Consider the following 12355-nt stretch of genomic DNA (forward strand, 5'->3'; position numbering starts at 1 on the left):
AATCAATGTTATACACCATATTAACAAGTTGAAGAATAAAAACCATATGATCATCTCAATAAATGCACAAAAAGCTTTTGACAAAATTCAACACCCATTTATGATAAAAAACTCTCCAGAGGGCTTCCCCGGTGGCGCAGTGGTTGAGAGTCTGCCTGCCGATGCAGGGGACACGGGTTCGTGCCCCGGTCCGGGAGGACCCCACATGCCGCTGAGCAGCTGGGCCCGTGAGCCTGCGCGTCCGGAGCCTGTGCTCCGCGATGGGAGGGGCCGCAGCAGTGAGAGACCCACGTACCGCAAAAAAAAAAAAAAACCTCTCCAGAAAATGGGCATAGAGGGAACCTGCCTCAACATAATAAAGGCCATATACGACAAACCCACAGCAAACATCATTCTCAATGGTGAAAAACTGAAAGCATTTCCTCTAAGACCAGGAACAAGACAAGGATGTCCACTCTCTCCACTACTATTCAACATAGTTTTGGAAGTCCTAGCCATGGCAATCAGAGAAGAAGAAGAAATAAAAGGAATACAAATTGGAAAAGAAGAAGTAAAACTGTCACTGTTTGCAGATGACATGTTACTATACATAGAGAACCCTGAAGTTGCCACCAGAAAACTACTAGAGCTAATCAATGAATCTGGTAAAGTTGCAGGATATAAAATTAATGCACAGAAATCTCTTGCATTCCTATACACTAATGATGAAAAATCTGAAAGAGAAATTAAGGAAACATTCTCATTTACCACTGCAACAAAAAGAATAAAATACCTAGGAATAAACCTACCTAGGGAGACAAAAGACCTGTATGCAGAAAACTATAACACACTGATGAAAGTAATTATAGATGATACCAACAGATGGAGAGACATACCATGTTCTTGGACTGGAAGAATCAATACTGTGAAAATGACTATACTACCCAAAGCAATCTACAGAATCAATGCAATCTCTATCAAATTACCAATGGAATTTTTTACGGAACTAGAACAAAAAATCTTAAAATTTGTATGGAGACACAAGAGACCCCAAATAGCCAAAGCAGTCTTGAGGGGAAAAAAACAGAGCTGGAGGAATCAGACTCCCTGACTTCAGACTATACTACAAAGCTACAGTAAGCAAGACAATATGGTACTGGCACAAACAGAGAAACATAGATCAATGGAACAAGATAGAAAGCCCAGAGATAAACCCATGCACCTATGGTCAACTAATCTATGACAAAGGAGGCAAGGATATACAATGGAGAAAAGACAGTCTCTTCAATAAGTGGTGCTGGGAAAACTGGACAGCTACATGTAAAAGAATGAAGTTAGAACACTCCCTAACACCATACACAAAAATAAACTCAAAATGGATTAGAGACCTAAATGTAAGACCGGACACTATAAAACTCTTAGAAGAAACATAGGAAAAACACTCTTTGACATAAATCACAGCAAGATCATTTTTGATCCACCTCCTAGAGTAATGGAAATAAAAACAAAAATAAACAAATGGGACCTAATGAAACTTCAAAGCTTTTGCACAGCAAAGGAAACCATAAACAAGACGAAAAGACAACTCTCAGAATGGGAGAAAATATTCAGAAACGATGCGACAAATGATTAATCTCCAAAATATATAAACAGCTCATGCAGCTCAATATTAAAAAAACAAACAACCCAATCCAAAAATGGGCAGAAGACCTAAATAGACATTTCTCCAAAGAAGACATACAGATGGCCAAGAAGCACATGAAAAGTTGCTCAACATCATTAATTATAAGAGAAATGCAAATCAAAACTACAATGAGGTATCACCTCACACCAGTTAGAATGGGCATCATCAGAAAATCTACAAACAACAAATGCTGGAGAGGGTGTGGAGAAAAGGGAACCCTCTTGCACTGCTGGTGGGAATGTAAACTGACACAGCCACTATGGAGAACAGTATGCAGGTTCCTTAAAAAACTAAAAATAGAATTACCATATGATCCAGCAATCCCACTACTGGGCATATACCCAGAGAACGCCATAATTCAAAAAGACACATGCACCCCAATGTTCACTGCAGCACTATTTACGATAGCCAGGTCATGGAAGCAACCCAAATGCCCATCGACAGACGAATGGATAAAGATGTGGTACATATATACAATGGAATATAAGCCATAAAAAGGAATGAAATTGGGTCATTTGTTGAGACGTGAATGGATCTAGAGACTGTCATACAGAGTGACGTAAGTCAGAAAAAGAAAACAAATATTGCATATTAAAGCATCTATGTGGAACCTAGAAAAATGGTACAGATGAACCAGTTTGCAGGGCGGAAATTGAGACACAGATGTAGAGAACAAACCTATGGACACCAAGGGGGGAAAGCAGCGTAGGGGTGGGGGGGGCGTGGGGGTGGGGGTGGGATGAATTGGGCCATTGGGATTGACATGTATACACTGATGTGTATAAAATGGATGACTAATAAGAACCTGCTGTATAAAAAAATAAAATTAAATTTAAAATTTTTTTTTAAAAAGGAGCCAACAGGTCTGGAAAAGGCCCTGTCAGAATGCAGCTTCTCTGGCTGCACGCTCTCTCCAGCAGGGGTTTGTGCTACTATCTCTAGTGGTTGGTGCTAACATCTATCTTAGACTGTGCACATCGTTTGCCTTTTAATCCAAGGAAAATGGCACTCGATTTCACATTTAACTTCTATAGCCATTTCTTTTATTAAAAGGAAGGGTGCTGGACTCCATAATTTGCAAAATCACTTCAAGCTCTAAAACTGTAGTTCAGTGATGAGCAGCAATCTGAGAGATACCTGTATTAGCCTGAACACCTATCTAGGTGGCAAAAGGATCAGAAAATAAGATGTTAATTCCCAAAGCTACTGAAATGTGCTTGGGCCTGATCTACTTTGCAGAAGGGCAGGGGCCAGGCCACACATTTAGCATCTTCAAGCCACAGACTCCTGAGATGTAAAATGGTCCTCTACTTTTTACAGGTTACGTAAACGCAACACCCCTGTTCCAAATTTATGAAGTCATCCTTCGCCAGCTCCACATGGACCAATCATGATGCACCTTTGAAACATCAAACCTTCTCTTTCTCTTGTCCTACTTAACCCAACCACTTCAGCTGTTTGTTAACACTGTGCTATGCAGACTCTGAGAGGTTAAAAAAAGGGTCTCTCTCTAAACCCTCTACCTTTTAATTCATCCAAACTACACTTGGAGGTGCCTTTGCAGGGAGTCAAAAGCACACTTCCTAAATCAAATATCTTAAGGTCAACCTGGGGCCTAAAGCAATGAAACAAAAGCTATAAGGCTCAAAATTCCCTGGGTTCCTGGATTACAATAGCTTTCCTATACCCCCAATGACCTAACCCCACCCTTTGTAACTTGATTTCATTCAGCAAAAACCATTACTCATTTTACCTATCACCAAGTTTTACTCACATTCAACGAAGAGCACATTTTTATTTACCATCCTCAAGAAATGTGTTCAGAGAGCACAAGAGACATGGAATATGGCTAATGGCTTTGGAGCCCAGAGACCCCGGCCTTTGAATATACCACTTACTACCTCGTGTGTTGCCATAGGGAGGTCAACCTCTCAGTTTCCTGATCTGTAAACTAGAGATGCACAGTACCTACCTCCTAGAGTAGTAAGATAAGCTGTAATGAATATATATTGCTACCATGCAGAACTGTTTATAATATGTGAATAAGGATGCATTTGCAAATTATGCATTCTCACTTTTAAATATGATCCACATGTCAATCTAAAACATCCTTGGGACTTCCCTGGTGGTCCAGTGGGTAATACTCCACACTCCCAATGCTGGGGGCCTGGGTTCGATCCCTGGTTGGGGAACTAGATCCCGCATGCATGCCGCAATTTAGAGTCCACATGCCACAAGTAAGACCTAGCGCAGCATAAATAAATAAGTTTAAAAAATGAAACATCCTTAACGAAACGTGCTTCTAAGCTACTGGCACATCTTCCTCAACAAACCATTCTACTTTGACCTGAATAGGGAAAGAAGAAAAATGAACAAGTGGTAGTTTAGCAATATTACTCGTGGCAGACTACAGAGTAGGAAGTGGGGGTAATGGGGGTCGTCCTGGGGACATTTTGGAAATGTAACACAGAATGCAAACCAGCACCCTGAGCAATAAATGTTAATAAAATTATGTTGCCAGCACAACAGGACAACAATGGTCATTTTATATATCTTTTCCTTCAAGTAATAAAATTTAAGTAGTTTTAAGTCCCAAGAGCATTTCAACTAGGAAATAAATTGAATCATAAAAACATACTCAAGGTTCAAACCCTTAAAGGGTCACCTAACCTATTTTATCCTCTTCTAGAAATGCCCCACTTGGGAAAATTTTAAACATAGCTAATTCTCAATGTTGATGAATACTATATTAAACTTGTATACCACTTTACACACTTTAAATACTGTCACATCCATTACATTAACTAAAAGTTACTGATAATCGTGTTAGAACCAAACAAAAAGTAATTGGGAAGAAGGGGGGTGGGGGGGGGGAAGAGGCAAAGGGATTTCTTTGGGATATTAGGTTAAAAAAGTGGAAACTGTAATCGTGTTAGAACCAAACAAAAAGTAATTGGGAAGAAGGGGGTGGGGGGAAGAGGCAAAGGGATTTCTTTGGGATATTAGGTTAGAAAAGCGCAAACTGTCCATGCAGTAGGGTACATCAGTTGCGTTATCAATTACACGATTATATACCAGCTCTAGGCCAACTTCACCAACTCTGAGCTGTGTTATTTAATTTGAGCAAGATTTGCTGTTGTTTTGACTGAGCTTCAGATGCCTTATCTACATATCTAGGGATACCACCTATTCTGCAGAGGTAAGGAAGATATCAGAATGCAAGCACATTTTAAGTGCTGAGCACAATGCAGGAAACAGTGAGAACTCGAATTCCTTTCCTTTGAAGTACAACTCTCTGCAAAGTGTAAAACCTGAACAGCATATCTACTGAAAGGAAAACTATTATAGTGACTCCTTCTGTGAAGAATCCCACACAAAGGGAAATCACATGTGACCTGTTTTATGGAATCTGGATTTGGTATATACACTCCTAAATAAAACTTCTCTAGTCAAGACCGATATAAATGACACAAAATAACATATACAACACCTTCCAGTAATGTAATAAATAACTGTGGCATATTACGATCTATGAATGTGGTATTGCTAGAGGGATGTGCTGTATCTGGTCTGCTCTCATGACTGCTTTGCCCGTTTGGTTCTCCATGAAAATAAAACTTACCAAAGTTTGCTGATAGAATTAGATGACAATGTAGTAAAGAGAAGATCACTTTGATTCTTATTACTTAATCTCTGTGCTAGAAGAGTGGAAATTCATCATCAAGTCCGCAAATGGGGAGAAAAACAAGACAACGAAATGGTTTCTTCCTACCCCATACTCTCGCCCCACCCTGACCTGATTTCTCCTCATTAAGTCTATCACTGAGAGATTCTGGGAAGAGTGAAGGACACAAAGGTTGGAAGATAGATTTACAGAATAACACCCTAAAAGCAAGAGAAACGGATCTTTCATATATGCTAGCCTCCCCACCAAGTAAAATTCTACATGCCCGGCACTGGGCTGAACGTGTCACATCAACTTTTTTTTTTTTTTTAATTTTATTTTTACTTATGTATTTTCGGCTGTGTTGGGTCTTCGTTGCGGTGTACAGGCTTCTCATTGCGGTGGCTTCTCTTGCGGAGCACGGGCTCTAGGCACGTGGGCTCAGTAGTTGTGGCGCACAGGCTTAGTTGCTCCGGGGCATGTGGGATCTTCCCGTGTCCCCTGCATTGGCAGGCGGGTTCTTAACCACTGCGCCACCAGGGAAGCCCTCAACTCTCATACTTCACAACAGTCCTATGCGGTAGGGATTAGCATCATCGCCACTTTACAGATGATGCAATTGAGGCTTAGAAAGACTGCGAAACCTGCCCAAGGTTGCACAGCTAATAGGTGGCAAGAGCCACGGATGGGTCTTGACTCCAAATCCATACTATTTGCCCACTACCACGCTACTTATTACTGTAGTGTAGATGAAAGGGTACTTTCCACACTCGGCTTCACCCCTTGGGCAAATCACTTGACCTTGCTGAGCAATTTGTCATCTATAAATGAGGACAATGACAGTTGCCCAGCCTTCTCCACAGCACCTGAGTGATGCTGAAAGACTTAATGTATGTGCAAAAATATGCTATAAAAACTGTAAGGCAACATGTAAATGTAACATTTCATTAATTTGAGCATAGATTCCATATATCTTTATCCTTCCTATCTGACCTGAAAATAAGTTTTTAGGAGTAGTTAAATAATTTTTAACACTCCCAAGCAAAAATCTACGGGGAAAAAATCAACCTTAGACATTCTGGAAAAGGCAAAACTATAGAGACAGTAAAAAGATCAGTGGTGGCCAGTGGTTTGGGGGAAGAGAGGAAGGGATGGAGGTTCTTAGGGCAGTGAAACTGTTCTGTATGATATCATAATGGTGGACACATGTCATTATACATTTGTTAAAACTCTTAGAATATAAATAAACAGCACCAAGAAGGAACCCTAATGTAAACTATGGACTTCAGTTAATAAGAATGTATTAATATTGGCTCACCAATTGTAACAAATGTACCACAATACTGCAAGATATAAATAATAGGGGAAAGGGGTGTGGTGTGAGGGGATAAATGGGAACTCTGCAATTTATGTTAAATTTTTTGGTAAACCTAAAACTGCTCAAAAAATAGTCTATTCGTTTTTTGAAAACTCAACCTTATAAAACAAATTCTAGTAAAAATACAAACAAACAAACAAACAAAAACCCCACAAATTCTACACAAGGATTTAGGAAGTACTATGAAGGAGCTTGGTGTTCTAAAAAATGCCTGGAATACTTGACAAAGTAATATCCCATCTTTTTAGACCAGTGCTGTCCAACAGAACTTTATGCAATGTGCAATGATGGAAATATTCTAGATCTGCTCTAACACAGTAGCCGCTAGTCACATTGGCTACTGAACACTTGCAATGTGGCTAGTATACTGAGGAAGGGAATTTTTAATTTTACTTAATTTTAATTAACACTTAAATAGCCACAGGTGCCTAGCGGCTATCACATCAGACAGCAGTTTTAGACAATTCAAGAGACTCTTAGAAATGTACTGTAATGTTAAAAGAAAAAAGTCACCTTAAGAGACCATCCAAATAGCAGTAGTTATGAAACAATGCCACAATTACCTGAGGTCAAGAGTGACTAGATGGTTAAGACAAACAGGAAGCAACAAAGCCCATCTCCAATTGTTTCTCACTTTTAAGTCCCATAATGTACCAAAAGTGACAGAACGGTCACTGTTCCTTTAATTCCTTCAATATTTTCAAAACAACTCAATTAGTTAAACACCATTTCTGCTTCCTGAAAAATAGGGCTGAGGTCAAGTTAGAATTACGAATATATTTTCAAGCTAGTGGCTCAGAGGAAATAAAAAACGAGGGGTCCGAAGAAAATAACTTAAAAAGTGACTTCTGCAAACACAAGATATTCACCCAATTTTTTAAAACGAAAATTCAGAAACTAATATTTAGCCATGTATTTCAATTCCACATCATAGTCAATTGTAAATCAAAAGGAAAAAAGATGCCCAGAAAAGCCTGAGCAAAGAAGAATGGTGCCTGAGTAAGTAAACAAAACTGAGACAGTACAGACACACCTGACTATTCTTATCCAGCTGTTAAACAGAGAACTGCGTCAAAGGGTCATTACCTCTTCGTCGTTTAAAATGCTAGTTGATTAAACGTCAGTTCCTAGTGCTGACTTTTTATCCTTAGGCTAGGGGCATAAAAAGGAACTCATATCCTCAACTGCACTGGCTTTTTATCGGAGTCCTCCCCTGGGGGGCCTATGAAATCAAACCCTGAGATTGAGGCTCCCCACCCTCAGGGAATAAGTGAGGTGTCCAAAGTGACAGTGTTGAATCCCTAGAGTTCCGTTCGGTCCAGCTTCTTTTTCAGTCCTTCAAGTACTGGATCTTTCTTTTAGAGTACAAAGAGAGGGAGAGAAAGACAGGTAATTGAGAAGCAGTAACACGCTCATGAAGACAGACGTGAAAACACCTGACCTTAGAAACAGGCCTCGAAAAGCTAATTCTTGACACTCTGCGCAGAAGTAAAGCGAACCTTTGTTCTTTTTTTTTCAAGTTCACGAGTCGCATTAGAAAAATATTATTTCGTAATTTCCAACAGGAGTGATCTTTAAGAGTATTCAAACGCATAATTAAGTGACATTAAACAGCCCCGAGTGATCAAGCACGACGTCCAACAACTTGAATGTTTCAATCTGTTCAAACGCAAGGAACGAAACGGGTTTCCACCTTTCCAGTCCTTTTCCCCGCACTTCTCTCTTCCTGGGCCCTGAAAGCCCTGTATCCCGTTTGTTGTGCAATTTTTTTCGAACTCCACCCACTGACTCCAGAACAAGTGGAATTCTCCCATTCTGAAGGTCGGGATTTTCCTCCAGAAAGGGAGGGAGACACTGAAAACTCCTTGAGTCAAATAAGGCAAGGGGAACAATCCAGCCCGACTCCCAGATTAAGAGAGACCAAAGGCCAAGCTGGGGGAGGCGCTCAAGTTTCCGCTCACCAAGGCGGGGGGGGGGGGAGAAAGAAAGAAAAGGGGCAGAAATAAAGAGCGAGAAGGGGAAGGAGGGAGGGCTGGATTGGGAAGACCGGTTATCCGCGATGCTGCTCCCAACTGTGCGGGACCCAGGTCCTCCAGCATCTTCTCCCCACGTGCAGCCAAGCCCGTGGCGCCCACAGAGCAGCCGCTGGGCCTGGGTCCCGGGGGCCGAGAGGCCCGGCTCGCCAGCCCGCGCAGTGGCGGGGAGCGCAGGGGGGCGGGGGAAGGGGGCGCAGCGCAGCCCCGGCTCCCGCGCGGTTATCTTACTGCGCAACAGCCTCGCCCGCGCCGCCCGGGCGCACCCAGCAGCGCGCCCCGCGCACCTGCCCGGCGCGAGGAGGGCGAGCCAGCGACCCCTGGAAGCCCAAACGGCGGCGCCCAGCGCTAGGAGCACTGGAAGCACGCGGAGGGCGGGGGCTGGGAGAGGGAACACCTGGCGCCCGGGGCCCCGCGGCGCCGGCCGCACGTGGCTGTCACACCTGGCGCGCCCCCGCCAAGCACCCCTTCCCCCTCCCACTCGGCTGCGCCCCCTGCCCTCACTCCCGCGCCCGCCTCAATCCCCAACCATCGCCCCCTCCCACCCCATCCACCCCGGTTCCACTCCCCTCACCTGCTCCCACCGTCGTCACCCTGGGAGCGAAGAGGGCCGATGGTCGTCCCGTGGCTAAAGGTAACCCGGGAGAGTGAAGAGGTGCACCCCGAAACAGCTAGCCCCAGCATTCCCCGGGCCCAGCAACAACGCAGGCACCCCCCAGACTGACCTTCTGCCGCGGGCTGCGTCGCCGTCCGCCCCGTCCGGCCTCAACTGCCTCCTCGGCGCCGCCGCCTCTTCCCCGCGAAGCCTCTTCTACCCGCGTCGCCATGAGGTGACGGCAGCAGCCAAACAAGCAGCCCGACAAGGGGCACGGAACCTCGCAGGGCCTCGCGCCCCACCCCTGAATCCCCCAGCCAATTGCCGCATGCAAGGCTCCCCACGTGACCGGAGGAGGTTGGCCCCTGAGGGGACGGAGCGGGTTGGGGGTGGGGAGCATCGAAGCCGGGGCTGGGCTACTGCAGGGCCGAAGGGCGAACAGAGGCCGCGCGAGCCTGCGCGAACGAGGAAAGGGACTCTGGAGCGGACTACAATCCCAGCAGGCTGCGCGGCCACGGCTCGCAGACCCGGATCAGGATTGGAGCGTAATGCGGCGTTCTGAAATGGGGGAAGAGTATCCACTGTGCTGCGCGTGCAGCCTCCTGGGATTTGTAGTTTTCTAGGGGCGATGTACCGGTACCGGAAGGTACTGCTTATCATCCTGCGGGAAAAGTTCAGAAATAGTTCAGTGTTTGGGAGGGAGCGTGGTCGGGGACACATTGTTCTGCTTTTGTTTTGGTTGCTCTTCTTCGGAACAGAGCCCGAATGATTGGGGGATGAGGAGAAATACTTCGTGACTTTCAAGGCGGGAGAGTTGTAATGGCTTTCAGAATTTGAGGTTTCTGGCTCGACACCTGTCCCGAGTCCTGCCCCTCCACCAGAGCTCTCAGCACCGTTCAGCGGTCCCGAGCTCCTGCGGGGTGGGGGCTGCGTCATATTCACCTTGGCTGAACCGCCCGGGCTTCTAGCACAGTTCTCCTCCCTTAGTTGGCGCTTAATACACATTGAACGTACTGGCTTCCTCCGCCAGTTGTTTCGTTACTGAAATTTTTTAACAAACTCGGTTTGCTGAATCGATTTTTTTTTCTTGACGAGATTAGGGCGGGGATGGATTTTTTTCTCAGGCATACTCCCTATTTACATCTGATGGAACCAGATCTCCAATGACCGAGCTTCTGATAGTCACAGAGCGTCATGAAATCCTGACATGTTGCCTTAAATAACTCATTATGAAAATTTGTGTAAATCCTATGTCATTTCTTATGAGAGAATACTAAGTAGTGGTGTCAGGCGCCAAAAATTTAATAACTTACGTGAGAGTAAATTTCAATATTGGGGAAATTCCTTCTATTAATTTTAATTATTTCTGTAAATTTGGGGAAAGTACCATTATTTTATTTCACAGGCAGAACACCTCAGTCCAGCTATGAGATTTCAAAACTAGAGCAGCAGATAATGAACCCATACCTAGACACTATATAAAGCTGATGGCCTCGGCCACTATTCCTCACCTTCTTAAAGGCAAAAGTCCCAGTGAGATGCAGAAAAAATCTATCGGTAATGCTGCCTCTAACCCGCCTGGGGAATTGAGTATTAAAATGCACCATAGTTAAATTATGGTACAAGAGAACACCATGCAGCTACTAAAAATGATAAACATTTTTTAAATTGACCTAGAAAATATACATAGCACAGTGAGCTTAAAAAAAATCCATTTTCATAGAATTGCCTGTAGGTTTATAAAGAGATGTTTAGAAGGACATTAACCGAAGTGTTAAGAATGTTTTTCCCTGGGAGATGAAACTTGGGAGTATTTTTACTTCATGATTTTCTGTATTGTTTGAGTATAAGTATGCATGGAATTAAAAAAAATAGTTATCTTTATTAAGAAAACAAAAGGACTATGCAAGTGACCTCAAGTCTTAAGAGAAATGAAAAATAGTTAATTGTATTTGTTTTATTTATATACATTCTTATTTCAAAGGGATTTGGAAGGCTGTAAACATACACGATATGCCACGACATACATATGTGTGTGTGTAGATATATAGATATATGTCATATCATTCGTTTATATACAAATAGAGAGGCAGAGAGAGAGAGAGAGAAAAAAAAATGGCAAGAAAGTGAAAGTGAAAGAAGGATCAGGAAAAATAAGAAGTCATGGGTGAGTTGATTCCATAAAACACAAGCCTTGAGGTTCTTGTCCACAAGCTGGACATGAGCCAAATTTTTATTTTGAGCTTCTTGACAGCTGGGAAAAGAGGAAAACACAATTTACAGAGTGATTCACAACATAACAAAATAAAAACAAACCGGGTGCTCAAGAGAAACGTAGCTATTACTGCTCCCGCGAGAAATACGAATTTCAGAGGTCTGCTTCTTACAACGTCTTTAATAGAGGGGATGGTGTATTTTAAAATCTGTCCACAAGTTCTTTGATGCTCCTCCCTTCAAAAGGTGGAGTCTGATTCCCCTATTCTTGCAAGTGGGCCAGGCTTAGTGATCCGTTTCTAAGGAAAACAGCTTAGCAGAAGCGAGAGAGAAAGAATAGCTTCTGGCTGGCTCTCTGGGTCTCAGATCACTCTCTTCTTCCTCAGGTCAAACTAACCTGATTTTTGATAGACCCATTCTTTGTTTAAATGCCTTCAAAGAGGTTACTGTCCAGCCTTAACCCAAGGCTCTATAAAGCACTGTACTTATCTCAGCTGGGATCCATTATTGGGGTTATGTTTTAAGTCTTCAAGAGCTAACATTTCTTTTTTTTTTTTCCCCCAATATTTATGTATTTGGCTGTGCCAGGTCTCAGTTGCAGCATGCGGGATCCTCGTTGCGGCATTCATGCAGGATCTAGTTCCCTGACCAAGGATCGAACCCGGGCCCCCTGCATTGAGAGCACAGAGTCTTAACCACTGGACCACCAGGGAAGTCCCAAGAGCTATCATTTCTTTATTTCCAACTCTTTAATAGGCATCCCATGATCTATCTGCATTAATTATTCTCACGTTTTGCTCAAGGACTT

The 12355-nt window shown here is 43.4% G+C and overlaps 1 protein-coding gene across 2 annotated transcripts in view; it reads right to left on the bottom strand.

Moving 5' to 3' along the window:
- TXLNG (taxilin gamma) overlaps window positions 1-9618 on the bottom strand; it is a 52523-nt gene extending 42905 nt beyond the window's left edge. For both annotated transcript variants that reach the window (XM_060292525.1, XM_030848182.2), the window contains exon 1: window positions 9464-9618. In XM_060292525.1, the coding sequence (XP_060148508.1) occupies window positions 9464-9565 (102 nt within the window). In that variant the 5' untranslated portion in view covers window positions 9566-9618. The remainder of the gene's footprint in view (window positions 1-9463) is intronic.
- Between the last annotated feature and the right edge of the window lie 2737 nt (window positions 9619-12355).

The sequence above is a fragment of the Globicephala melas genome, chromosome X (assembly GCF_963455315.2).
Source record: "Globicephala melas chromosome X, mGloMel1.2, whole genome shotgun sequence".
NCBI lineage: Eukaryota > Metazoa > Chordata > Mammalia > Artiodactyla > Delphinidae > Globicephala > Globicephala melas.